General features: G+C 43.7%; 1 protein-coding gene across 1 annotated transcript in view; it reads right to left on the bottom strand.

Moving 5' to 3' along the window:
• The window catches only part of EPHB1 (EPH receptor B1), a 409,554-nt gene that overhangs the window by 28,155 nt on the left and 355,085 nt on the right, over positions 1-26,314 (bottom strand). The window contains exons 11-12 of the mRNA XM_070433462.1: positions 23,334-23,581; positions 15,572-15,787 (exon numbers count right to left, since the gene is read on the bottom strand). Coding sequence (XP_070289563.1) covers positions 15,572-15,787; positions 23,334-23,581 — 464 coding nt within the window. The remainder of the gene's footprint in view (positions 1-15,571; positions 15,788-23,333; positions 23,582-26,314) is intronic.

Here is a 26,314-nt window from a genome sequence, read left to right as displayed (position 1 = left end):
TTCAGACAAGAGTCATTGATGGCTGCTAAAACTAGGGGGAAATTTTTGATGAAGAGCAGGGTATTACATGGCCTATTTTCCCACAGACTGCTTATCAGTTGTAAGAGAAAAAGATATGTAATATGTACCGTATGTAACTATACACCGAAGAAGTGGACAAAACCTTGACCAGGTGATCAAAATTAATAACACTAATGAGGGGCAGATGGACCTCACGTGTCTTGAGATATGGTATCCTAGGCAAGACACACCATCACTGATGTAGGATTATGGCCAAGAATGTAGAACCTGAATCTAATTATAAGGAATACCAGAAAAGCCCCAAAAAAGGAATGTTCTATTAATAAAGAAGGTGACTATATTCTTTAAAAATGTCAATATCATAAAGGACAAAGAAAGACAGTGGAAATGTTCCAGATTGAAGGAGACTGAGGAGACATGACAACTAAATGTAATACCTGATCCTATCCAGCAGGTCCTGGATTTTTAATTTCAACAAAATTAAAAATCATATCCATTTAAAAAAATTTTAATCCAAATAAAAAAGGGTTCTTGAAAAATCTCCTTTTCAATTGATTAGGTAACTCAAGAAGTTCTCCAACCAAACAATAGCATTGTTCTTAAAGAGAAGCCAGTGAGGAGCCCACAGACATTCCTATCATGCAGACCTTTGGAGCTCCTAAAATTTAACAACATTTCCCTGGAATCTTTTTTAAAGACCAATATTGGGCAAGCTTTGTACAATCTCTTATAGGTCTAGAAAGACTATGATTGTGGATGGAAATATTGACACATAAAATGACCTTCTGTCATTGCATTTGGTGGCCCATACTTTTCAAATACTGCACTTGACATGGCAAAACCCTTGTTTGGAAAGAAACCTTGGGAAAAACTCAATATTTAAAACAGAGGAGAGGCTTTGGTTGAAGCAGGGTGGTGGCCTGGAGCCCAGCGAGGTACCCCCATCACCCTAGCAGTGCCCCTGACCCAATTCCTATGAAGTCCAGGATATGGAGAGCAGAGCACCTACAAGGAGTGCTCACATACTAGAGACTCACATATGAAGGCTGAATCCACATTTTTTTCTTTTCCTTGAGTCACATATATGTTCTGACATGATTGGTGTACTATATAATATATATATGTGTGTGTGTGTATGTGTGTGTGTGTGTGTGTGTGTGTGTGTGTGTAATTGATTTCAGAAAGGAAGGGAGAGGAAGAGAGAGATAGAAACATCAATGATGAGAGAGAATCATTGATTGGTTTGATTGGTTGCCTCTTGCACACACACACACACACCCCCCGCCCACACTGGGGATTGAGCCCGCAACCCAGGCATGTGCCCTTGACCGGAATCGAACCCGGGACCCTTCAGTTCACAGGCCAATGCCCTATCCACTGAGTCAAACCTGGCTAGGGCTGATTATTGTACTTCTGATCTTTGTCTCAAATGGTTAGTCCTACTACTGATGGTTCAACTACTCATTATGCCTAAATGGAGTGTATGCTTCCTGACGGTGACTCAATGAGCTCTAATTTCTTAACAGAGGCATTTCTGCTATAATGTTGTACACACATTTCAAACAACCTCATATTCTGCAAAATTGCACAATTAAATATCAGAGCCTATGGGGGAAACTTAGATTTGGAGAAGATCATTCCAAATGTAACAAAACCACAACAATCCTAGTAAAATGAGCAACACAGGTAAATCACAACCTGCATTTGCACCAGTGCTTCAGGTCCTCTGCAGCCTAAATCTTGCAGGCCCTGGGGGGCATTCACATCACTTAGAGGTTAGTTTCATCAAAATTAAAAATCTGATCCAGAGTATAGACTTCTTTGTGAAAAAAATTAAAATGTAACATAAAGGAAAATGTTTTCATAGTTTCCTCATCTTTACCAGATAATAGAGTGGAAAACATAGTGGTTTTGGGAGCCACTAAACCAGCCACTATTTGTATTAAAGAAAGGCCTTTCTGTCAATGTTCAACTTTTTCTTAAGGTCATCTCATTATGCTAAGGCTTTCTCTTTAATTGTAAGAAGGCTTGCCCCAATTGCTTCAAAACATACATCTTGGGGAAAGATTACACGAAAACCAAAGGACTTCCACTATATACTGACATCATTCCCCCACTAATAATCATGTATCGAGTGAGTCTGCCTTGAAGAAACAGGTACTGTCACAGAACAGGCTATATCTCCATTCCCATTGTTATGAGGAACCGCAGGGGAGGAGACAGCAGTCGGTCATCTATCAAGTGCCCACTGGGCACCAACTCCTCTGATGGGAACTTAGATATTTAATATCATCAAATTTCACCATCATACTAAGGGATAGGTTCTTAGCCCCATTTTACAGATTAGAAAAGTGAGGCTCATGAAGTAAATACCTCATCAGGTCACACAATGTGTTAGTTAGCAGAACTAGGGTTTAGCTTTTGGTCTAGTTCCCATCCATTGCTCTTTACATTCCATTGCTTAGATTTCATATTAGGATCCTTCCCCTTGCATTAGTAACTAAAGGGAACTTGTCCCACTCGTTGCTAATTATATTTAGTATGTCATGTATTGTTGGAACAGATTTTCCCCCTCCAGAATAAGGTAAAATAATTTGCTAAGAGCCAGAATAATTTATTCTAATTCATCAGATTTTATAGTAACTTTAATTTTGTTACTTTTTAATAGGACTTAAATAGTAGAATTTTGTTAAAGTACTTTCAAGACAATTTTTCCTTTGATCACAATAATAATGTGATACAGATCAAATATTACATACTATCCCATCCAACAAATAATGGAACTGAGCCTCAGAAAGGTAAAGGAACTTAACCAAGTTAAGAATTGGCAGAGTTAGGATTCAAACCATGTTTTCTGGCTCAAAATTCAGCCTTGTCCTTGTAATTGCTGAGGGAACCACCTTCGAAATTATCTACTGTGAAGGCCTGTGTATTGAATCTGTCATTAGAGCTATTGAACCGAGTTATGCTATATGATTTGAAATGTGATAAAACATTGAAAATAAAGCAAGGAAAGAATGAGTTTAGTGTGTTTGTTATGAAAGATAATGATTACTTGTAGGATAATGGGCATTAGAAGCCTATACAAATAAACAAACCAAAAAATTGAATAATGGGTTTTAAATGATGATGTCTTATTTACTTACTAAAATAATTTTCTAATACTGAAAACTATTGTAGAATGCTAATCATTATTTTGGATAATAGAACCACGGCATGTGCAATAGGAAAAAGTAATTTAGGAGGAACATAAGCTATCATAAAGTGATAGTAAGGAATCAGCTACCCTCCTACCTATCCTCCTCCCTTTCCTGGCCAAATTCTTGGGGTAGAAAATGCAACTACCAAGCTATTTCATAGCATTTTATTGGTGATGTTGGTTTAATAGCACATGAACTCACACTGGTTGGCAATTTTGGGTGGGGTCTCCCTGAATTTTCCTCATTTTTTTTGAACAAGGCATTTTTCATTTTGCACTGGACCCTGAAATTGTGGTGATACAGATGGATGAAGTGAACCACAAGAATATGGGATTTTTTCATGAAGGCAGAGGGGTGATAAAGTTTGGAGGGCAAGGAGGATTCTGACTCCAACCGATGACCCTGGATGGGCGCACCCTGAACATGTGTAGGGTCTGGGGCAAGAGTGCAAGTGGAACCCAGGCTCCTGGCCCGTTCCCTTCTCCTCTTACTCCAGCGCAGTGAAGTGTGTTGTGTGCATGCCTGTGGATACCCCAACCCCATATCTGACCCCCGTCTACACCCCCATCTGCCATTCTCTGTGCACCTAGGAGTGGGCCAAATTCCTTTTCAAAGGAAAAGTTCTCAGAAACGATGGGTCCTAAAATCAGGGTCCATGGCTACTCCTGGCTAAGTGTTGGGGCAGGGCCCCGGTACATGTGCCCAAACCATACACACCTAATAGAGAGTAAGGAAGAAGATCTGCCTGGACAACAGCAGGTATCCTTGTCCCACCTGCCATTGAGTAGCAAGATGTGAAGCTGCTGGGTCAGCCCTGGGCACACTGGATTGTGGCTCTGAATTTTAACAGGAAATTTTCAGATGATTACTGAATAAAGGTCAATCTTGCTCTTGTCACCTGGGTCCCTCCCTCCCTTCTTCCTATTGCTTAACTCCTTGGCACAAGAGAATAAAAGAATGAAGACCTGACAGCCATTGCCAACCAAGAAAAAGAAATACCCTTCTCCAACAAGAGAAAGAGCTGGCCATAGGAGAGGCAAGCAGCTTGCAACTCATACGCTGAATCCATGGCCTTGAACTTTACTTTACGCCTCTTTTTCTTGTCTTTAAACACCCAGATGGCATGTATTCTCTAAGTGAGCAATATTAGCGGATGTCTACATGGATCTTTTCACTGAGATTCTTCTTTTCCTGTTTTTTGCTCTCTCACTTTCTCACAAGGAGAGGGTTTACTTGAATGCTTCTGTGGGAAGATTAAAATGAAATCCTCACCTCCAAAATCCTCCCTGAAATTCCCCCTGCAGCTAGAGTATCTGCAGAGTGAGCCCCTAGCAGCGTGGCCTTTGATCAGTTATCCTTCTGGTCTTGCCCTTCCTCCCTCCCTGGGCTCTCTCTCTCTCTCTTACACTGTCCGACTCCCTCTTTCTCTTACCTCTGGGTCTGTAAACTGTACTGGATGAGAGTTTCTTTGCTGCCCTCAGATCTTTGAATCCCAGCTCTCCCAGAGGAAGCGCTCGGCCTCGATGGAGCTGGTTTTGGGCTTCTGGAGTCTTTAGAAAATTGCACTTGCTTCTGTGTGCTCTGGGAGGGCTGGATTGAAGGGCCTGGTTCCTCTTTCTGAGATAAACACTTTGCCTTCTAGAGATTCTCTGGGCCCATGACCTCTTTTTGTGAGGAGGCTCTCTGTTGCATGAAGGGCTCCCAGGCCAAGCCCTCCCAGAGGCCCTATGAGGTTGGGTACATGGGCAAACACTTCCACCCCTTGTATCAACTTCTCTAACAATGCACAGGAGTCCCACAGAACTAGAGGGAGATTTGCAAAGACTCCCAGAACCTCAAAGCTGGTCAGGGCTTTCGAAACCTGATCAGTCCTTTTATTTAACTTCTTGTGGTCACAGCTCTTTGAAGGCAATGCTCCAACAAAGAGGACACCCCAGTGAACTCAACCAACACGAATTATAACGTGTTTTTTGGTTTTGTTTTAACTTTTCTTAAATACTAAAACCAGATAAAGACAACACAATGAAAGAGAATTACAGGGTAATATCCCTCATGAACATAGATGCCAAAATCCACAACAAAATTCTAGCAAATCAGATCCAGCATTACATCAGAAAGATCATATACCATGACCAAATACGATTTATCCCAGGGATGCAAGAGTGGCACAATATCCACAAATCAATAAACATGATACATCATATAAACAAATTGAGAGATAAAATTCACATAGTCATATCAATTGATGCAGAAAAAGCATTTGACAAAATCCAACACCCTTGCTTGATAAAAACCCTCAGTAAAATTGGAATAGAGGGATCATACCTCACATAATAAAAGCCTTATATGACAAACCTACGGCCAACAACATACTCAATGGGCAAAAACTAAAACCATTTCACCTAAGAACAGGAACGAGACAGGGATGCCCACTTTCACCATTCCTGTTCATCATAGTACTAGAAGTGCTGGCCATAGCAATTAGACAAGAAGAAGAAACAAAAGGTATCCAAATTGGAAAAGAAGACGTAAAACTGTCCTTATTCGAAGATGATATGATACTGTACATAGAAAACCCCAAAGACTCCATAAAAAAATTATTAGTCTTAATAATGAATTTGGCAATGTAGCAGGATACAAAATTACCGCCAAAAAATCTATGGCATTTTTATACACCAATAGTGAACTTACAGAAAGAGAGATGAAAAAACAATCCCATTTGCCATTGCACCAAAAAAAATTAAGATACCTAGGAATAAACTTAACTAAGGAGGTAAAAGATCTGTACTCAGAAAACTACAGGACACTGAAAAAAGAGATAGAGGAAGACATAAACAGATGGAAGAACATACCGTGTTCATGGATTGATAGAATCAACATCATTAAAATGTCCATACTACCCAAAGCAATCTACAGATTCAATGCACTGCCCATTAAAATACCAACAGCATATTTCACAGACCTAGAACAAACTCTCCAAAAATTTATCTGGAATAAAAAAAAGACCCCAAATAGCTGCAGCAATCCTGAGAAAGAAGAACAAAGCAGGAGGGATCTCAATACCAGATATCGAGCTGTATTACAAAGCCACTGTTCTCAAAACTGCCTGTTACTGGCACAAGAACAGATATACAGATCAATGGAATAGAATAGAGAACCCAGAAATCAACCCAAAACACTATGTTTAATTAATATTTGACAAGGAGGCAAGAACATACAATGGAGTCAAGACAGTCTCTTCAATAAATGGTGTTGGGAAAATTGGACAGATACATGCAAAAAAATGAAACTAGACCACCAACTTACACCATACACAAAAATAAACTCAAAATGGTTAAAGGACTTAAATGTAAGATGGGAAACCATAAAAATAATAGAGGAATCCACAGGCAGCAAAATCTCAGACATATGCCAAAGCAATATCTTCACTGATGCAGCTCCTAGGGCAATGGAAACTAAAGAGAAAATAAAAAAATGGGACTACATCAAAATGAAAAGCTTCTGTAGAGCAAAAGACACCATCAATAAAACAACAAGAAAGCCCACCGCATGAGAGAACATATTTGCCAATGTTATCACCAATAAGGGTTTAATCTCCAAAATTTACAGGGAACTCATACAACTTAACCATCTGAATTGTTAACTGCTGTGCTTTGCACATACTAGGTGCTCAATATAAATATGTGTTGGCTTGGAGACAGCTGAAAGAGGCATGACAAGGACCTTCCCCCAGGTGGTCAGCCCCTCCTACATGATGACAGGCACATGGGGAGAAGGGTTTGCCCATCTGTCCCCACACACCAGGCTCAGAGCAGAGAGAAGGCAACTCTGAGAAACCTGAGTCACACTTTGCTCCAATCCTCAGGGCATGAGCTGGCTCAGACTCTGAAATCCCATCCTGATCTCTCTCATGCTAATAATACACTGGCCTTACTAATAATAATTATGCTGAGTCTTTTTCAAAAGGGCATTTCAGTCAGGGCCTGATATCCCTAATTGAGCATCTGGTGACAAAGTGACCCAGGGAGAGATAGTCAAGGAAGGAGGAGGCAGAACCAACTGAAGAATTATTTGAATGGCAGAGCATGGGGTAGGTATGAATTATTCCCCCCTCATCTTAATTAATGCTACAGAAGAATCTCCAGGGGACCAGGACTCTGTTATGTTGGCTGCAATGAAAGTGCCCCTCTCTTTTCCTTGCTTGTCTTCATTCTTCTCCACTTTCCCATCCATCCAAGAGATAGCCTGTTACCCAAACTCAATGACTGAAAGAAGAGCAAGAAATCATAATTTGAAAATGGCTTCATGAAGGAAGCCATGGATGGAAAAGGGAGGGGAAGTATGATTTATATGTCAAAACCACCAGGGACTGTGGGGAGACATGAAGCTGGACCTGGGATCACTGGATGGAAAGCCAGCAAGCCTTGCTCGTTTTGACAGCTGAAGGTCCTACCTAGCCTGAGCTGAAACCTCTCAGGCAAAGGGATCAACCTACTTAGCAGCAACTTAAAAAAATATTTTATCGGTATTTTTAGACAGGAGGAGGAGAAGGAGGGGAGAGAAACACTGACGTGAGAGCAGAACATTGATTGGCTGCTCCTGCATGCCTCCTGAGCGGGAATCAAACCAGCAAACTTTCCATGCACGGGATGATGCCCAATGGACTGAGCCATATGGGCCAGGGCAGCAGCACCTTCTGGGGACGGGCAGGTGCAGACTGAGGGGGCACTGTCCTGAGGCTTGCAGGAAGGATTGTCTTTGAGATAATTTCCTGCTTTCTTTGCACCTTGTAAGTACTTAGTCCATTGTAAGAAAAAAAATCGAAAACACTCTATAGCAGTTGCATGCACTTCTCAGTGGTAATGAAAGGAAGAAGCCCAGCTGTTACTGACTCAAGGTTTGTGTCTGTGTGTATCTATGCCTGGGTAGCCTGTGTGTGTGTGTGTGTGTGTGTGTGTGTGTTTCTGTGTGTCCCTGACTGAGCTTTGTATATCTATCTGTGTACACTGCACTTTGAAAAATGAAGGATATTGATATTTTCTTGCAACGCGAGTTTGTGAAATAAATATATGCCCCCTCCTGTAGTTTCAATGCAGTGGTTCCTGAGGGTAGTCCCGGACTAGACCTTTCAGCATTATCGGGGTATGTGTGTGTGAAATGCACATTCTTGGGCCCCACCTCAGATCTACAGATCAGAAACTCGGGCGGGGGGGGGGGGGGGCAGAAATCAGCACTTTCACAGCTCTTTAGGGGGTACTGTGCATAGTGAAGTGTGAGAACCATGGTTTCAATGGACCCAGCCATCTGAGTTGCCTTTCCCTGCTTTCTCCTGAGAAGTTTTCTTCAAAATTCTTCCCCGATGATCCTGTCATGAGAGTCCTCCACTTCCCTTTGTGACTATCAGCTTGTCCTGGGCTTCGGGAGGCTCTTTGCCTTAGTGCTTTCTGTTTTGGGCTGAGCAGGAATAGGCAGAGTTACAGGATCTTTTTTATCAGTTACCCTTGAAAATGCACACCTGAGTGTGACTTGCCGTGGGGTGTGGATTCTGAGAACGTGGAAAGCACACGTGGCAGCATCCACAGCGATCACCTGAGCCACAGCCAGGGCAGGACTGACACTGGGGCTGCTTCCCCTTTATCACATGGGGCTTACAAATTCTCACAAGTCCCACTTTATAAGTGAGGAGACTGGAGGCCAAGTTTATAGAGCATAGTTCGAGTCCAAGTCCTGCATTCTTCCTGCCATGTTCAAAGAACCACCTTGCCACACGAGTGTGAAAGACTAGAGAGGTCTTTTCGCCTCCTTCCCAGCCCACCAGGCTGAAGACAGGGCTCAAATGGGCAGCATGACGTCATGGAATAGAAGGTCAAAAAATTTTTTTTGTGAAAGAAAAGTCCTGAGAGACATCAGCATGGATGATCTTGGCTACACTGGATGCTCTCTCCTGGGAACACAATGAGGACAGAGGCTACAGCTGAGACAATTCATGGGAATAATGGAGGAGGATGGAACAAGGGTCCTGCCTCCCTGGTGACCTGGGATGACCAAAATTCATCACAGGGGGACAGGGCCTCTGAAGAGCACATGTGGGACAGGCCTGATTTCCCCCAATAGGTTCTGGGTGAGCCATGGGGCCAGGTGCTCACAGGGATCACCCTTGGGGAGAGGCTGTCCCTTGTCCCACAGGGAGGATGGACCCTCTGTGCTCAGAACCCCAGGGAGCAGGGCAGCAAATGAGTCTGACTCAGATGGGGCAGGTTCTAGAGGAAGTGGAAGAGCTGAGCTGTCCCTGAGCGGGTCCAGGCATTCAATGAGGGGCTGCAACAGGAAGCTTAGTATGTGAGGAAGAGCTGGGGAAGGGACCAAGATCCAGGAAGGACAGGGCACAGCCAGCAAATCACCTGAGATGGTTTTTGCCTCCCACAAGGAGAAGCAGATGCCCAAGAAACAGCGCTGTTTGAGGTTTACAGCGGGGACGGAGCAGGGCAGGCAATGTCAGCAGACATCATGAAATAGAAAACGAAAAGCGGGAGGAACTGGGGGCTGGAAGGAAGTGAGCTTCAGAAGCTGCAGAAACACAGGCGGGGAGGAGCCAGGTGCAGGTGAAGAGAGGAAGGAGCAGGGAGAGGAGCAAAGGGGAAGGGGCTGAGGGAGATCAGAGGCACCTTGAAGATGGAGTGAAGTTCCTGATGAAACAGGGAGGCCTGCGGGGGCAGGGCTGGGGGAAGGCATGGAGCGAGGCTGGAGACTTCTCAGACAGCCTGTGGTTCTGAAGGACAGCGAAGCTGGCACTACTGTAGCAGAAGGAACTGGCGGAATACTAAGGAGGAAAGATTTCGCTCACAGAGGGACTGGATGGGGCCTCTTCCTACTGTTCAGGAGAGAAGGCAAACCATGCTAGAGCGGAGCTTTGACTTAACCAGCACAAAGCTGCCATTGGAGAAGATTTATGGGATCCAGTTGGGGCTCTGTCCACCAATGTGACCGGGTAAAGGGTGAATGTGTATGTGAGCCCCAAATGTAGAGTTAATCAAAGATATGGTGCCTTTCCTGGCATGTACGTGCCTGTTTTTTCCCTTTGATAACTGGAGACAGGACCAGTGAAAAGCAGATGTGACCCATGGAGTCAAACATGGAGAACTGGTCTGTGGTGCTTCTAGCATGGCGTTATGGACTGAATGCTCTTGTCTTCCCAAAATGTAGATGCAGAATCCCTAACCCCCACTGTAATAGGATCTGGAGATGGGACCTTTAGTACATAATTAGGTTTGGATGAGGTCACGAGGGTGAAATCACCATCATGGAGAGAGACCTGAGCTCTCTTCCTCTCTCTGCCATGTGAGGACGCAGTGAGAAAGCGGCCATCTGCAAGCCAGTCAGAAGGTTCTCACCAGAAACTAAATCTGCCAGCACCTTGATCTTGGACTTCCCAGTCTCCATAATTGTGAGAAGTAAATGTTTGTTGTTTAAGCTGCCCAGTCTGTGGTGTTTTGTTATAGCTGCCTAAGTAAACTAAGACACACGGGAAGGCTAACTTGAACACCCATAAGAGTATGCAGAAATGTGCCTGCCAAAAAGAAAGTTGTACAGATGTTAGAGCCCAGCTCAGCTCATTTATCTGTCCTCTTAAAGAACGGGAATATTAGGAGCAGTTCAGACTGCCTCCCTCGCTTAGTGGGTTTATTCCAATCACAAGACAGCACAAAGGAAGGAATTTTTTCTGTTCATTGTCCCAGGAGCCTGGTGGGAAGGAAATGCTTCTGGAGCTAGAAATCGCAATTTAAAACAGAGAAAAAGAGATGTGGGCAAAAGGATGGCAGAGAATGAAAACAGAATGAGAGATGAAGTCCAAGGCCTACTAGGAAAGACTAGGAAACTTTAATATTTTCCTCTCTCTCTCTCTCTCCCTCCCTCTACTCCCTCCCTTCCACTCTCTCTCTAATCTCTCTAAAGCTCAATGGAAAAAAATATTCTCAGGTGAGGATTAAAAAAAATAAAAATAAAAATGCTCTAAACAAGTGTCTTTCAAAAATTTGTAGGTATCAAAATTGCCTGGGAAATTGTAGTAACAATGCAAGGGCCCAGACGGTACTCTACTTCAATGAGTCTATGTGCTCCTTATTAGCTTTCCAGGCAAGTCTGATACTCACCAAAATTTGAGAAACACTGTTCAAAACTAAACCTACAGTCTACTCCCAACCCTTCTATTCCTCCAAGCAGTTTCCAGATCTAAGGCACCCTTATCCATGTAGAGGCACAGGTCAGATACAGGATATGATCCTTGGACCTCTGTCGCCTTCACCTCTAAGCATCATTTACTATCAACTCCTTTTTATGTTACTCCCCCGATCCCCCTGAGCTTCATTTTTTCCCCACTGCCCCATAGCCTCCTGACCTCTTATTGCTTCTATTGTTGCCTTTCCCACCCATCATCCACAATGCAGCCAGGATACATGTTTACATATAAGACTATATATATATATATATATATATATATATATATATATATATATAACAATTTTAAATCTCTAGAAAAGTTGCAAGAATGCGACAAAGAATGTCTATACGCTCTTCACCCAGCTTCCCCATTCCAACTCTCAACAGTTGTCCCAGAAATGCTCTTAATACCTGGTTGGTTATGCGTTATCATACTTCCCTAATACCTTTCAATATGCAACAGACGCTCAGTCTCCTTGACCTTCATGACCTTAGAATTTTTAAAGGTCATAAGTCAGGTGTTTAATAGAATATACCTCAATTTTATTTAATCTGATATTTCTTCAAGATGAGACCTAGGTTATAACTTTTTGAACAGAGTATGTTATATTTTCTTTTCTTTGCATCCTATCAGGTGCCACTCAATGTCTGCTGTCCTGTTATTGCTGGTGTGAACTTCAATAATTTGATTCAGATGGTGTTGCCAAACTTCTCTGTAAAGTTACTTTCTCCCTTTGTAATACATATTTTTTGGGGGGAAATACTATGAGGCTATGTAAAATCCTATTTGCCTCTCAACTTTTATCCTAAGTTTTAGTATGCATTGATATTTCTGAATCTGATGGTCACCAATAGTGATTTTCTAATAATATCATTCTTTTCAGTATTGGGAAAAGCTTCCTCTTCTTTTCATTTGTTTATTCATGTATATGCATATCAGTATGGACTCCACAGCTCCTATCGTATTCAATGGGTTATAAATTGCTAGTATCATCATCTATTTTGAGACTCAAATTATCCCATATTTGGACATTGAGAGGCCCTTCAAGCTGGGTATTGTTCTTTTGATATGTCCCCATCATTATTTGAGTACTTTCTTACTCTCTGGAACAAAAAGATGTGCCAGCTTATCTAATTCTTTCTCTGCCAGTCCCTAGAAGGGGCCATTTCTCTAATGAGTCTTGGTTGCTTTTAGTGTAAAATAGTGTACAGAATCCAAGACCCGAATGCCAGGTGTACTCTTCACTACCCAGGTGTCATTGCTTTGAGGCAGTCACATCCTACATTTATTTCTCTTTCATTTTATATGTTGAAAATCACAAGTTCATACCAATACTTCCAATACAGTTCAGCCCCACACAGTTCATTCCAGCTTTCATGCTTTCCATATTTGTACATTATCTCCAAAATGTTAATCAATGACCCTGTATAGAGCTAATTTTCCAATTTGCTAAGCTGCTGGCACCCTCACACACAGGTCTTGATCCCTACTAGCACTTGCCTCCTTTGCTCAGATTTCTACTTTGATCGGGCCTGATAAATCTCTTTTTGGTGAAAGAAAAAAGGAAGAAAGCCAAGAAAGTATTTTTGTTTTGTTTTTAAAGAAGGGAGAAGAAGAGCTTGGAAGGGAAAGACAAGAGAAAGGCCAAGTTATTTTTCTAAAATGAAAATCCATCACCTTGCGCGCACGCACGCGCGCGCGCGCACACACACACACACACACACACACACACAGCCTTTGAATGGCTTCCCATTGCTCTAAGGCTGTAAGTTTCATCACAAGGATCCAGGAGGCCCTGCATGATGTAACTGCTGTTGACCTCCTTGGTCACTTTCCTCCTCTTTCTCCAAATGCCAAGTAACAGAGTTTTCTCTCTAAAAGTCCATCTTCCTTCTTGCCACGGGTCCTTTGTATATGCCGCTAATGTCTCTTAATGATCTAACTGGCCCCATTCACTTAGGTAACTTGTTTTTCAAATCTCTGCAGGAGCACCACCTTTGCCTCTGGAAGCTTTCCTTAATGCCACTAGATACAGTCGGACTATTTTGCTATTTCCGGTTTTATTCACACTCTCACAGAACACAGTGGTTCTTATCTCAGCTGGTAATTACGAATGTGGCTGGTGGGTACATGGCTGTCCTCTGTAAAATTCTACCAAGTTTTCTGCATACTTGAAATTTTTCAAAATAAAAACTCAGGAAAAATAAATAAGTTCCAGGAATAGTAAATATTTAAATATAGAACAAAAACCCCAATAAAATAGTACAGGAAACTTTAAAAAAGCATTTTATAACCTTGGAGCGAAGAGAACTTTTAAAACAAAGCAGGAAATCCAAGAAAAACATAGAGGGAAAAAATAAGTATATTTTACTACATGAGTATTGACCGGTTTGGGAAGCCAAAGGGTATCATAAACAGTATCACACAAACAACGTATTGGGGGTTGGGGGGCACAGATTGTATCATATATGCAGACAAAGGGTTACCATCCCTACCAGAAAAGGACTGCCTATAAATTTCTAAAAAACCAACAAATAACCCGATAGAAAAATAGGTAGAGATAGGTAGAGATAATTAACAGAAGAGGAAACAGAAGTCCCCATAGCTGTGTGAATATCTCTAAGTCAAATGAAAATGCAAATGAAAACAAAATGAGGTATCATTTTTCATCTTTGGGTTGGCACATTTTTAAAGGCTGATCACCTCCAGTGCTGGTGGAGAGGCTGGAAGAACGGCACCAAACACTCCTGGTGGAGCGTGAATGTTTACAACTTTCAGAACAGCAACTTGGCAGTAAGAATGCCCGAGAGGCGCACGAGACACAGAACAATAGGCATAGTATGATTCCACCTTTATAATATCAAAATTTTCAAATTTCTGAGCAAACCGAAAACTGTGAAAAGAGACATCTAACTGTTGAAATAGGTGCTTCAGGACAGGGGTTGGTTAACACATGATGCCCTGAGCGCCACACCTGGCTGGTCACCTGGCTCTCTGAGGCCCGTGAGCTAAGAATGGAGTTTATACCTTTTTAAAGGGTGACATTTTAAATGGCTACATAATTTTCTACATAATATCCTCATTTTGCCTCTTGGCCAGCAAAACTTAAACTATTTACTTCCTGGCCTTTTAGTTACTGACCCTGGCTTCAGGGGAATGTAGATTCTTAGTTATCCTTTTCCTCTTCTTTCTCTGTATTGTGTTCATTTTTATAATGATGAATACTTTGCACGTTTAAAGAACATAGCGAGATCGGTAGAAAGATCAGTCACTGTGGATGCCACTGACAATGGACATAAGAAGATAAGAGGAGACCAGGGGACTAGCTGGAAGCTGCTGCGCCAGGCTAGGCGAAAGAGAATGGTACTTTGGGATAGGGTAGGGGCCGAGAGGTGAAAAGAAGGAAGAGATTTTATAAGAACCTATCTGAGTTGCTGAGGGATTGGGCATGCATGGTGAGGCATTCAGAAAAAATCAAGGCTGAGTCCTAGGTTTCAGTTATTAGTTGAGTGGTGCAACTACCGAGATGGAGAGAGCGGGGAAGGGAAACTGGAGAGTAAGTCAAGGGCTTTATTGAGACCTGCGAAAGTTCTAAGATAAAGTGTATGAACTAGGCAGTGGACATCGATGATTAGAACTGCCTGGGATGTGGAGGGGGAGGCAGAGCAGGAAAAACATTTAGGAGTACTGATCATGTAGATGGTACTTACAGCTATCTGGAAGCAATGGTAAGGGAGAAGAGAAGGGTACGCAAAGTCTACCTGGTGACACAGTGCCAACCCCATTGGCGCCTGTTCCCTACGGACAGACATCTCTGATGCTAATATCAAACTGTTTGGATTCTCCCAAATCATCTGTTCCAAAATGCCCTCTTCCCATTGGCCAAGAAACACCATGGCTACAGAGTAGATACCGACCCTTCCTCACAGCCTATGCGCAAATGCTTGCCTGGACAGCCAGCTGCTATCATTCCTCCCAGATGGATGGTTCTCCCAACACCTGGCTTCCCCAGTGGAGAGATGAGTTCAGGTCCCAGTCCTTCAGAGTATGGCCCTACCATGGGTCCTCAGACAGGTGTAGCCACCTTTTATTCATGCCATGCTTTTACCCGAGAATAGCAAGAAGGACTTACCAAGGAGCTAGTGTAGGTGGGGTCTGAGGTGTCATCCTGGAGGTAGCGGGAAAGGCCAAAGTCGGACACCTTGCAGACCAGGTTACTGTTGACCAGAATGTTCCTAGCAGCCAGGTCCCGGTGCACGTAGTTCATCTCAGCCAGGTACTTCATGCCAGCAGCGATGCCCCTGAGCATCCCCACCAGCTGGATCACTGTGAACTGTCCATCATTTTGCTGTAATAAGACACAAGGGGCATCGGGATCAAGATGAGCTTCAGTGGTTAAACAAAAGCCAAGGTGCCACCGCCCTGCTGCTTGTCAGCCTCTCAGTGCTGGCTGACTGCTCACTGCCTCTCCTTCCCCACTTCCGTCCTCATCCCTCTCCTTGAACACTCTGTTCTCTTCTCCTTGCCAAGCCCTGTCAATTTCATCTCCAAATTACACCTCAAACCTATCCACTCCTCTCCATCTCCACTGCCACCACTCTAACCAAGTCATTGTCATCCATCACCTCTAACAGCCACTGTGCACCTGCCCCCCCCCCCCCCATCCATTTTCCACACTGTAGCTAGAGCCATCTTTGTAAGACATAAATCAGGGCATGTCACTCTCTGGCTTAAAGCTCTCTATTAGCCTCCCATTGCATTAAGGTAAAGCTCCAAACTCCTTAGCATGGCCCACGAGACCCCATGGGATCAGCTAGTGCCCCACCTTATGCCAGTGTATCCCTCATGCCTGTGCTAAAGCCACAGTGACTGCTGACCTTCCAGTCTTTTTCCATGCCAGGCTCTTCCTGCCTTAGAGGCCTTACATATACCATTCCCCCTGCTTTTCCCTCACTATCAACACCTACCTGCCTTTCAGATTTCCCCAGAGAGGATGTCTCTGTAACCAGTCCCCTTCCTCAAATTTAGCACGTTCTTACTATATCTTTCGGTGTATGCTCTTATTTTTCTTCTTGACACGTATAAAGCTTTTAGTTTGTGTGTGTATGTCCCTCTCTCTGCTACTTGACTCTATGCAATTTGAGCCTAAGAACCCTCCCTCTTGTGGTCACCACTGTATTCCTAGTGCCAAGAGCTTTAATGTAGATGGGAAAAGCTCAGTAAATTTGTGCTGAATGAATGACTGGCACATATATCCCTGTTTCCAGAATTAAATGTTAAGGCATCTTCCTTGGGTACGATCAGCGCTGACACTGGGATAACCATACCGACCTCCTAGGGATCGGTGGTGCAGAAGTGCACACATGTGTCTGGCATGTGGACCCTACCAGAGAATGGGAGCTGTTGCTGCTCCTCCTCATGCCAATCTGCAGTGCTGCCCTCTACCCAACCACCAGTGGGTTCAGTTTCTTAGGCGGATGCCATTCTTAATGGTTAAATGACAGGCTCTTCAGTGAATGCCATCCCCCTGCCTCCCCAAAGCCCTTGTGTCTTGACTCTGCACACACTGATTAAATGAGTGAACACTGGGCCACATTGCTAAGAACACATTTCCCCATCTTGTCCAGCCATAACTGCTCCCCAAAGGGCTATGACTTGTGTTCTGTAAGTAGAGCATGGCCCAGGCATTGAAATGCTTGGACTGGAGGAGAGGTGGGAAGAGGCAGACATCTAGGGTCCAGTCTAGTTACCTGAACATAAGCCCTAGGCAAGGCAGTCACTCCCTCTTCCCAGTGTCCTCATGTGAAACGCAGGAAGCATAAACAGGGTGAGGAGCTTCCATTATTGGATACTTTCTGTATATGAGATGGTACACAAGGCACTCACGTGCATTACCTTACTTAAATATGTGTAGGACACATCATTCATGCATGGGCTCCTGCAAAAGCATTTTCTATGCAAAAATAAGTATGGGAAAATAAAAAGGCTCTTATAAAACTACCATGTTTATTAGAGAAAACTCCAACAATCAGAAAGTCTAACAGAGCCATCATGAATTGTTGAAGACTATTCCTCATGAAAGATGGTGTTTACCAGGGTTATACCCCCTAATCAGTTGAAGGATTGAAACAAACTGATACTCTATCCACTCTTTTCTTAGATCCCTTCCAGAGGAGGACCGCCCCCCAACACATTGGAATTGGCATCCCCCAAATTCCAGGCTGTTTCTAACTCAAACCTTAATCACCTCCCCAGAATGCTTCCTCAGTAATATTTTCTTCTAACCAACTCCAAAAGCAAATGCAGAGCTGCCTTTTGGAAACTACTTCTCAGCACATGGTGCCCATCTATGAGAGCTGGAAGTGCAGTGAGGGATGCAAATTCTCCTTACTAATGAACTTCAGTCAACACCTCCTCAGGAAGTTAGCCAGGCTAGCACCGTTCCCTTTCTCTAAGTAGGTCTCTGGGGATCTACCTTCCCAGAAAGCTCTCGTGCAACTTCTGTATATTAGAAACTATATTCTCACTCAGCCTGAAGTCACAGGGTCATATGTTTTCAATTTGGGTTGTTACTTCCTCTCCATGAATGTAGACAACAATGCCTTTGAAAACGAATGTCTCCCTAAAGAAGCCAACTTGTATATAAATGTTGAGGCCGGTCCTGGTGGAGATTGTAAACAACTTTGAGAAGAGTAATATTGAAAGCATGTGCAGTAACATGTCTATGTTTCTACGTTAAGCCATTTAAGTCTTCACTGGCCTGCTTTATTAATCTGATTTGTTTTAAAATTTACATCAGTCATTCTTAGAGTTTCTGGGGCCAGCAAGGGCTAAAAAGTAGCTAAAAGTCCAGGCTTTGTAGCCACCCAGGTTGGACCCAGGGTCTGCTGCCCACAGGCTGCATGCTCTTGGTCAAGTTATTTAACTTCCAGAGCAGTTATTTCCACACCTGTAAAATAAGAACACAGCGTCCATAGTGTCCATTCTTCATAGGGTTTTTACGAGGTTAAATGAGTTGACACATGTAAAAGGGCTTAGCTCAGTGCCTAGTGAATACTAAGACAGCAGCATTGATTGCTGGCATTATCAGCAGGGCCATCAGTGTCTCACAAATCAGCTCTCTCATGTACCTGGGATGCATGATGAGAGAGACTAAGGACACCTGGAGCCAGAACTGTGGTGGTGTGAGTTCTGGTTGTGTGGGGGTGACATCCTAAGATCATTGCCTTTGGAGAACCTAGTTCACAGAACATTCTGAACTCAACAGGTTGGCATCTGTAACAGCCCTTCCCCACAACTGTAGTAGCATATGATCAGAAACTAATGATTCGGGTCTAAAGTTTGGATCAATTCATCAACAAACATTGATTTCTTCCATTTCTTGACTTTTGAATGGCAAGTCATACTTCACCGATATGTTCTCATCCTTAAAACTGATTCTGTGAAAGGCAGGCAATAGTATATTTTTTAATAGAGAAGATAAATTAAGTCTAGAAAGTTTAAGTCACCAGCCTTCAATCACTCTGTGTGGTTTTGGCTTATAACAAGATTCTAAGGCCAGAACAGCAATTACATCACTACTGACATTCCATCTCCAATCAATTGGTAATGGCTGTCTCAAAAGCTGGTTGGAGAAGAAGGCTGTGTATAAGCTTCACAGGGAAGGAAGCCATGATTGATTAATGTCTGCTATGGCTATAGAAATAGAAAGAAGAGGCATTTCTACACTACACTCATTATGCTACACTCATCTGACTCTTTTAACTCCTGTCCAGTGCCTTTTCCCTGGGAATATATTGACTTTTGTGAAGGCCACTGCATTTTTCTTTAGGGTCTGCAGGGTAAACACATATCATGATAAGACTGGATCATGCCTGTTGAGTTCATAATCTCGGTGAAACTTAAAGATGTAAGCATATTAAGATTTTCTGACATGTTCAACTGTTTGGTATCCATTTCATTGATATAACTCCCCAGAAAGAACTTGCAGGAATATGAACAATAAAGATAAAGAAGATTAAAAAAAAAGGTTTCTTTGTGACTTCAGGAAAAGATCTGCCATGCTGAGCACATGGCAAAAACACAGCACATAGAAGAAATACAGCCTCAGTGAAGTGATTTAAATTTTCTTCCCTTCATAAAGTGCTTTCTGCTGAAATTGCTTTTCTGAAAATTCACTGAAGCCACTTGCTGGCCCTTTTATTAGACAGGAAGGATTTAGGTATTTCAACTTCCATTGACAAATCCACTTCAGGAAATGAAACCCTTATTTGATTTGTTTGAAGAGAATGAATCATGGATTTTTTTTAACTGAAAGAGACCTTTCAAGATCATCCAACTCAATGCCTTTAGTTTATAGATTGGGAAATTGAGTTAACAGATTTGTTCAAGGCCACAGGGTGACTCATGGCAGAGCCCAAAGCAGAACTTCGGTCTCAGGACTTCCAATCTGGTGTTCTCTTCCTGACATCTGGGTTGCTGTTGTCTAGTTTCAGCTCATGAATGAGCTTCCCTGATGAGAAATGTCTCCATTTGTCACTGCTCAGTGACTTCCATGAGTCTTTCAGTTATGACCATCTGTGAATGAACCAGCAGCAACCACCAGGCCAACGTTTAGGCATGAAAGCCTCACAGAGCATGGCGACCTTGTTGGCTCAAGCATGGGACATTGATGAGGTTCAGGGGTTGTTCCTAAATTTATGGAAGAGCCTCCAGATTAAAGTCCCTGAATTTGAATGCCAAGAAGGAAATATTTAATTGTAGATTTGCATGCTACATAATATCCATGACACAGACTTTGGGAAAAATGGAAAATAATGAACTTACTGAATGTGTGTTAAAAGAATAATGGTGTTTCCAATCCTTCTAGGATGTGAGGGATTCTAAGTCCCCAAAAGGGAGAAGAGCGGTGAGTGAACTGTGCTCATTGGATCCCCAAGGCAGAGCCTCTTGGATGCTGACCCAGGGCAGGAGCTGCAGCCACTGCCCGAAGGGGCCATGTCCAGCGTGAAAGGACCAGTTGGAGGGAGGAGACAGCTGCACACATTGAGGACTCATCCTTTCTTCTCTGAATGGCAATCCTAAAATTATTCTACTTCCCAGAAGATGGACCCTACAGAACTTAACTGATGACCTACTTTTAGATTGTATCAAGCAGCAGATACATCAATTAATGTTGCTATGCTCCAGGGTCTGTGGTAAGGCTGAAATTAGATTTATAGATTACCTGCCTCCATGCCGTGCGAGGAGTCAGAAACGCTTCATTTCCCCTCTCCTCCTGGCTCTGCCTGCTCCGGGCTGCCCCTTCCTTGCCGTCCTTTCTCTTTGGTTTTCTTGGGCTCCTCTCTTGCCCCTAGCTTTTCTCCCACTGCCTGGGCCTCATCATCATGAAAAATGCCGGTGTCCAATATGTGCCCATGTCCTGGGACGCAAATGGAAACAGCCTGTGCAGAGCAACGCTGTGGGGCTTTGATTTCCCGCAGTCTCCTGAGAATGAATCTCCCTCGCCCTGCGTGGCCCAGGGAGAGAGAGTCTGATCACAGTCCCAGATCATGTTGAGACTCTCTGTGAAGTACGGTCGGGTGACATGTAGGAAATAAATGACTCCTGAAAGGGCATGGAGGCTGGTTCCAGAAAACACTTTTTCTTCTAACATTGCCTTCTACTCACTTTTATTGGACTGTTTTCATGAGAGCTCTGATCATGAGTGAATGCCCCCGGGGAATCATGGTCCATACCCTGCTCTTATAAGAGAGGTTTGGCTACAAAGACAAGAGACCAGGCTCACTCAGAATAATAACTACATTTCTCCTGTCACTCTGGAATATTTTTTGTCCCAGAAATAGTTATTCGTGTTTTTCATTCCACTAGTATTTACCAGGCGCTCACTATGCTAGGTACTGGGGTGGCAAAATACAAGGTATAACCCATACCCTCCAGGAGGCTGTGCCAGGCAGAGTCCATGGGGCTCACAATCTACATCTGTTGTCCCCCCATCCCGTAAAAAGAAATAGCCTACTGCTTAATGACTCATATGAGACAAAACGTGTATGCTCGCCCTGCAAAGTTAGTTTCAATACTGTGCATGCACAGCTTCTAGACAAGTCCCCGAGCTACCCTTTCATGCTGCAGTTCCCAGGCTCTACTCCTGAGCTTTGGAGCCACCACACAGCTGCTGACAGATTACCAAAGAGGCAATGCTGACTTTGGCCTTCAAACACACTGTTCCATTGTTTCACCCTACCTGCCTGTTCCCCCACCTGTCTGCAAATGCCTCATTCTCCAATGACAGATAAATTCTTTCTGGAGCCTTCTCTGGCTTCCCGGCAAGATTTCAGTTCTTTGCTTATGATACCTCTGTATTCCATGCTGGAAGTTTTGGACACTAAAGTCCTCAGGGGCAGGGACTTCGGTGGCATACTGTAGTCTCTAAGATGGACATAACAGGTCCCCCGATCCCTTATGTATAATATATTGCTGTTCTTGATCAAAATGTAGGGCCTGTTTCCTCCCCTTGCATCAGTGGGTGAATTGCTATCGTTGAGATGACGCTGTGTTACAAAACGGATACAGCTTCTGCCTCCTCCTCTGGGGATGCTATTTTTGGGACCCAGCTTTCTGTGAGGAAGTCCAAGCTGGTCACATGGAGAGATGCCACCTGACACCAAGTATCAACCACAAGACACATGAGTGACAAGCCTTTGGATGGCTCCAGGCCTCAGCCCTTGAGCTGCCCCATCTGACACCATATGGACTAGAGATGATCTGGCCCAGTTGCATTTTCATGAGCAACGCAAATCATTGTGCTAAGCCACTGAAATGTTGGTCTAATTTGTTACACAGTATTAGAGCAATGTCTCTTGCCTCTCCATAGGCCCAGCACCCAGCACACAGAGTGACCAGAGCAGTCACCCCACGAATGTTTCAATGACTGACTACAAATGGTTCTTTGATCTGAAGCTACATCTACTGTGTGACATCTTGGTGATGGGCATAGTCTGCTACTTGGTATCGCCCAGAAGATCTTGCTCAGAAGACCCTGAGACCCGTTCATTGGTGCTGCTCCCCTCGCCCCGACCCTGGACCCTTTGTTCTCAGGCCTCCATTGCAATCCCGTGCTGAGCTTTTGTAAGGATGCTTGCTCCTTGGCCTTTGCTTAGTCGGCTTTCACTCCCCAGACATCATCATGGCCATCCTCACCCACCCCTTCTCTGAGCGATGCCCCATGGAGATGAAAATGGTTCCAATATGGCTCCATTTGGGCACACTGACAAGGATCTTTCACAGATCCCCCAGCCATAGGCCTTCAGGTACGCCCACCTCTGCTGCAGTTTGGGTGGGAATCACATTCTTCATCAACCCCAGAAAAGACTGTGTAATGCGGTGAACCAATCTTCCCCTTTCTTGCCCAGAAGCGCCTCCTCGGAGGGCAGGTGGGCCAGACATCAGAAAAGGGCAACCTGTTTTATCTCTGAACTGCAAATGATGAGAGCTGGCTGGGGGGGAAGAGCAGCTGTGCTGGGAAAAAGGCAGAGAGGGCCACTGGCATCTGCATGAATCATGCAGGGCTATGAGCAGCTGAACGTCTCTTCAATCGCTAAGATTCGTACAGATGCCAATGGCCATTCTCTGTCCCCATCTATTAATTCTCATTCATCCATCAAGCATTTACCAAGGCCCTACACCTGCCATCCTCCTACTGAGGGGTCCATAAGCTCTGTGTTCTTTTCTTTTAGTAAGAAATCTGTTAACCTCATGAACACTTCCAACACCCACTCACATTTCCTCCGGCGATTCCTGAATGACAGGTTATCCTCATGTGAACACTTCTCCCAGCCATCGTTCTCCAGTGGCCACCAGTGCTGGCATCACCCATGCCCCTGAGCTTCTCTTACCCTGAGGAAGGAATCCAAGGCGCCATTCTCCATGAACTCTGTGATGATCATGACCGGCCGACTCTTGGTGACCACGCCCTCCAGGCGAATGATGTTGGGATGGTCAAACTGGCCCATGATGCTCGCCTCGCTCAGAAAGTCCCGACGCTGCTTCTCCGAGTACCCGGCCTTCAGCGTCTTGATGGCCACATAGATTTCCCTCTTGCCGGGAAGTTTCAAACGCCCCTTGTACACCTCTCCAAACTCCCCTGCAACAAGAATGCAATTGTTACCTGCTTCCTTCTGTGTGTGGAACCACAAGGGGAGGCAGCTTAGCTAGAACACTGGTGCTAGAAGTGGAATTGTGGTTAAAGGGGTGGAAATGGAGATAGTGTTTTCTCACTGTAACTATGATGCCTTGACTGCCTCTAATCAGTTCTTAACAAACAAGAAGGAATACCAAAATATGAACCTTACCTAAGATCTTAGAAATAGTGCAGGTAACCAAAGTGGAATTTCAGAATATATGTGAGTTTGCTTTTCCCCACATTTGGTTTTTCATTTGTGTCCCCGCTGAATAATTGAAATGGAAGGGTCAGTTTCACTTTGGCAGAAGCATAATTCATTTTTACAGAGCCTGCCACGAGAATGTCCAGGGGCTAGGGCACATGCTCAGGTTTTTAGTCCTCTGAATGAGATGAATAGCATTTACGTTCCTCCATTGACCTGAAAGCATTTGCGTCTGTGGGGTCCCCCAGAACTCGGACCCTGAGAAGTTAGGAGGGGAAGTTAGCAGACACTGTACAGGATAAGAGGGGAGGGAGCAGGATTGGCCAGAGTCCCAGATCACCCTGCAGACCAATAAGATGAAGAAAAAAAAAGGAGGCAGTTATGGACAAGGAGAGCCCCAGACTGCAATGCAGGCCCCGAGAGTCTCATCCAATCCCAGAGCAAAGAACTGGCCGGTCCAGAAAGTTCTAGGCCCTAGCGTCTCCCCCCAGGCTCAGTCATGGGCTGGAGCTGCCGGGAAGAGCTGTTCTCTGCAGGAGAGCTGGGGCTGATCCTGAAGGTGCTGCAGCTGGAGGCTGGCAGCTACCTGCCCTCCTGGCCACTGAACGGCACGTGGCATTTCTCCGCAAACAGGAGCTGCAGACCTGTGCGGGTGCCACAGCATTGGAGCGTGTCTGCAGTGGCATCACCGGGGTGGAAACAGTCTGGTGGCACCATTTCCTGGCGGCTTAAAAAAATTCAGTTGAACCCTGTTAAATGTACTTTCAAAAGTTATTTTCTGTTTTAACTTGGTTTTGTAACTGCTAGTTCTTTCCCGTGAAGCAGTTTAATATCTACTGGTAAGTGCATCCCTGAAATGTGTGTCAGAGGCCTGACAGCAGACACGTGGCTCTCTGCTGGGAAAACCGTCGTTTTTTACTTTCAGCTTCTGGAAGAAAATGATGGACCACACTGTGAGCAATCAGATAAATTACTGGCCACATTAGAAAAGCCAGTTAACTGGCTCCGCTGTGAGTCAGTTGGGAGTTCCTTTTGTTTTCTGCTACAAAGAAGATTGGAAGGAAGCTGCATGAAAGGGTTTTTCATGCAAAACTGCTCCAGAGTCAAAGGAACTTGTGAGAATCTAAAGCTAGATTAGAGGTTGGCTTATGCACCATTAGGAAGATTTCAACATGGACCTTGCAATACTAAGATATATATCGTGTGTAACATTGGTATGGGCATTCAATCACATGTTGCTTTGGTGAACTGCTTGAGGTCCCATTCACGTTCATTATTCACCCCACTGTAGTGCCTGGTGGGTGGTAGGCATATCGATAAAAGGTCGGGTATCATTTATTATTACTGTTTTGGCTTTTGCTTTGTCCAGTCTTGGGTTCTAAACTGCTGGAGGTTCTATCCCTGCTCTATCTGAAAGAAGTAGAAGTGCCAGTATTTACATTTTTATACAAGACTATTTGCTGCAGCATCTTCCACAGTCAAATACCATCAGACCATCACCCAGGGGATGGTTGAAAATGGCACAACCATCCCACAGAGTACAAGGAGCTTCTGAAAACTAATAGATGAGCGAGAGGGACTGACTTCAAAAGATGTCCACATTATGTTGTTAAGCAAAGAAGAGCAAGTTATAGAATGTGATATGTAGTGTGTGCCATATGAGTGTTTGTATGCAAAAATATTTTTAAAAATTCAAAACAAATTTATTTTTAGCTTCAAGTTATTATTTTTTTAAATGGTTACCCTAGAATGTTGGGAATAAGAGTCTGGAAGGATAGGTTAGTAAACTTAGTTTAGTTACTTTTATGTTGTTTAAATTGTTCCAATAAGCATTCCTTTTATAGTTCAAATGCATAAAATTTAAAGGAAAGTACTAAATAATAGTGACCTATCATATATGTATGTATATATGTATGTGTACATGTTTCCATATACATGTATATCTGTGTATGTGTATATATGTATGTACATATGTGTCTATATGTATGTATATGAAATCCATCTCTCTGACACCTTGACCTAGCAGGTATTCAATAACTATGAGCTGAATGAATACCAACTGCATATGTGATAAGTATACTAATTGAAGACTATTGGTATTTTTTTCTTGTCATGGCAGTAAGTTCTACTTTCTTTTACTGAAAAGACAGTTGAGAGTTGAGGGGAAAGGCATGCTCATATTTCTTCTTAGAGGAGATAGTACACCAATATTTATTGATCACCTACTATGTGTCAGGCACTGCTAGGCTCTTTGCATTAATCCTTACAACACCTTCATGAGTTGAATATTATTATGTCCATTTTACTAATAAGGAAACTGAGGCACAAAGAAAACGTGCCCTGAACCTCAGAGCTATGAGTCAGAGCAAGAGTTGTCTGAGCCGCACTCCTTTGCCTCTCGGTAGGATGCTCGGTTAGCAGTGCCACAGGGAACAGAGTTGCGTAGATGGGAAATTATAATCCAGGGACCACCGTGCCCCAACAGTTCACAT

This window comes from Myotis yumanensis, unplaced genomic scaffold (assembly GCF_028538775.1).
Source record: "Myotis yumanensis isolate MYYU_CA2020_CCGP unplaced genomic scaffold, mMyoYum1.0.hap1 SCAF_14, whole genome shotgun sequence".
In the NCBI taxonomy this organism is placed as follows: domain Eukaryota; kingdom Metazoa; phylum Chordata; class Mammalia; order Chiroptera; family Vespertilionidae; genus Myotis; species Myotis yumanensis.
This window is presented reverse-complemented; position numbering and strand designations above follow the sequence as displayed.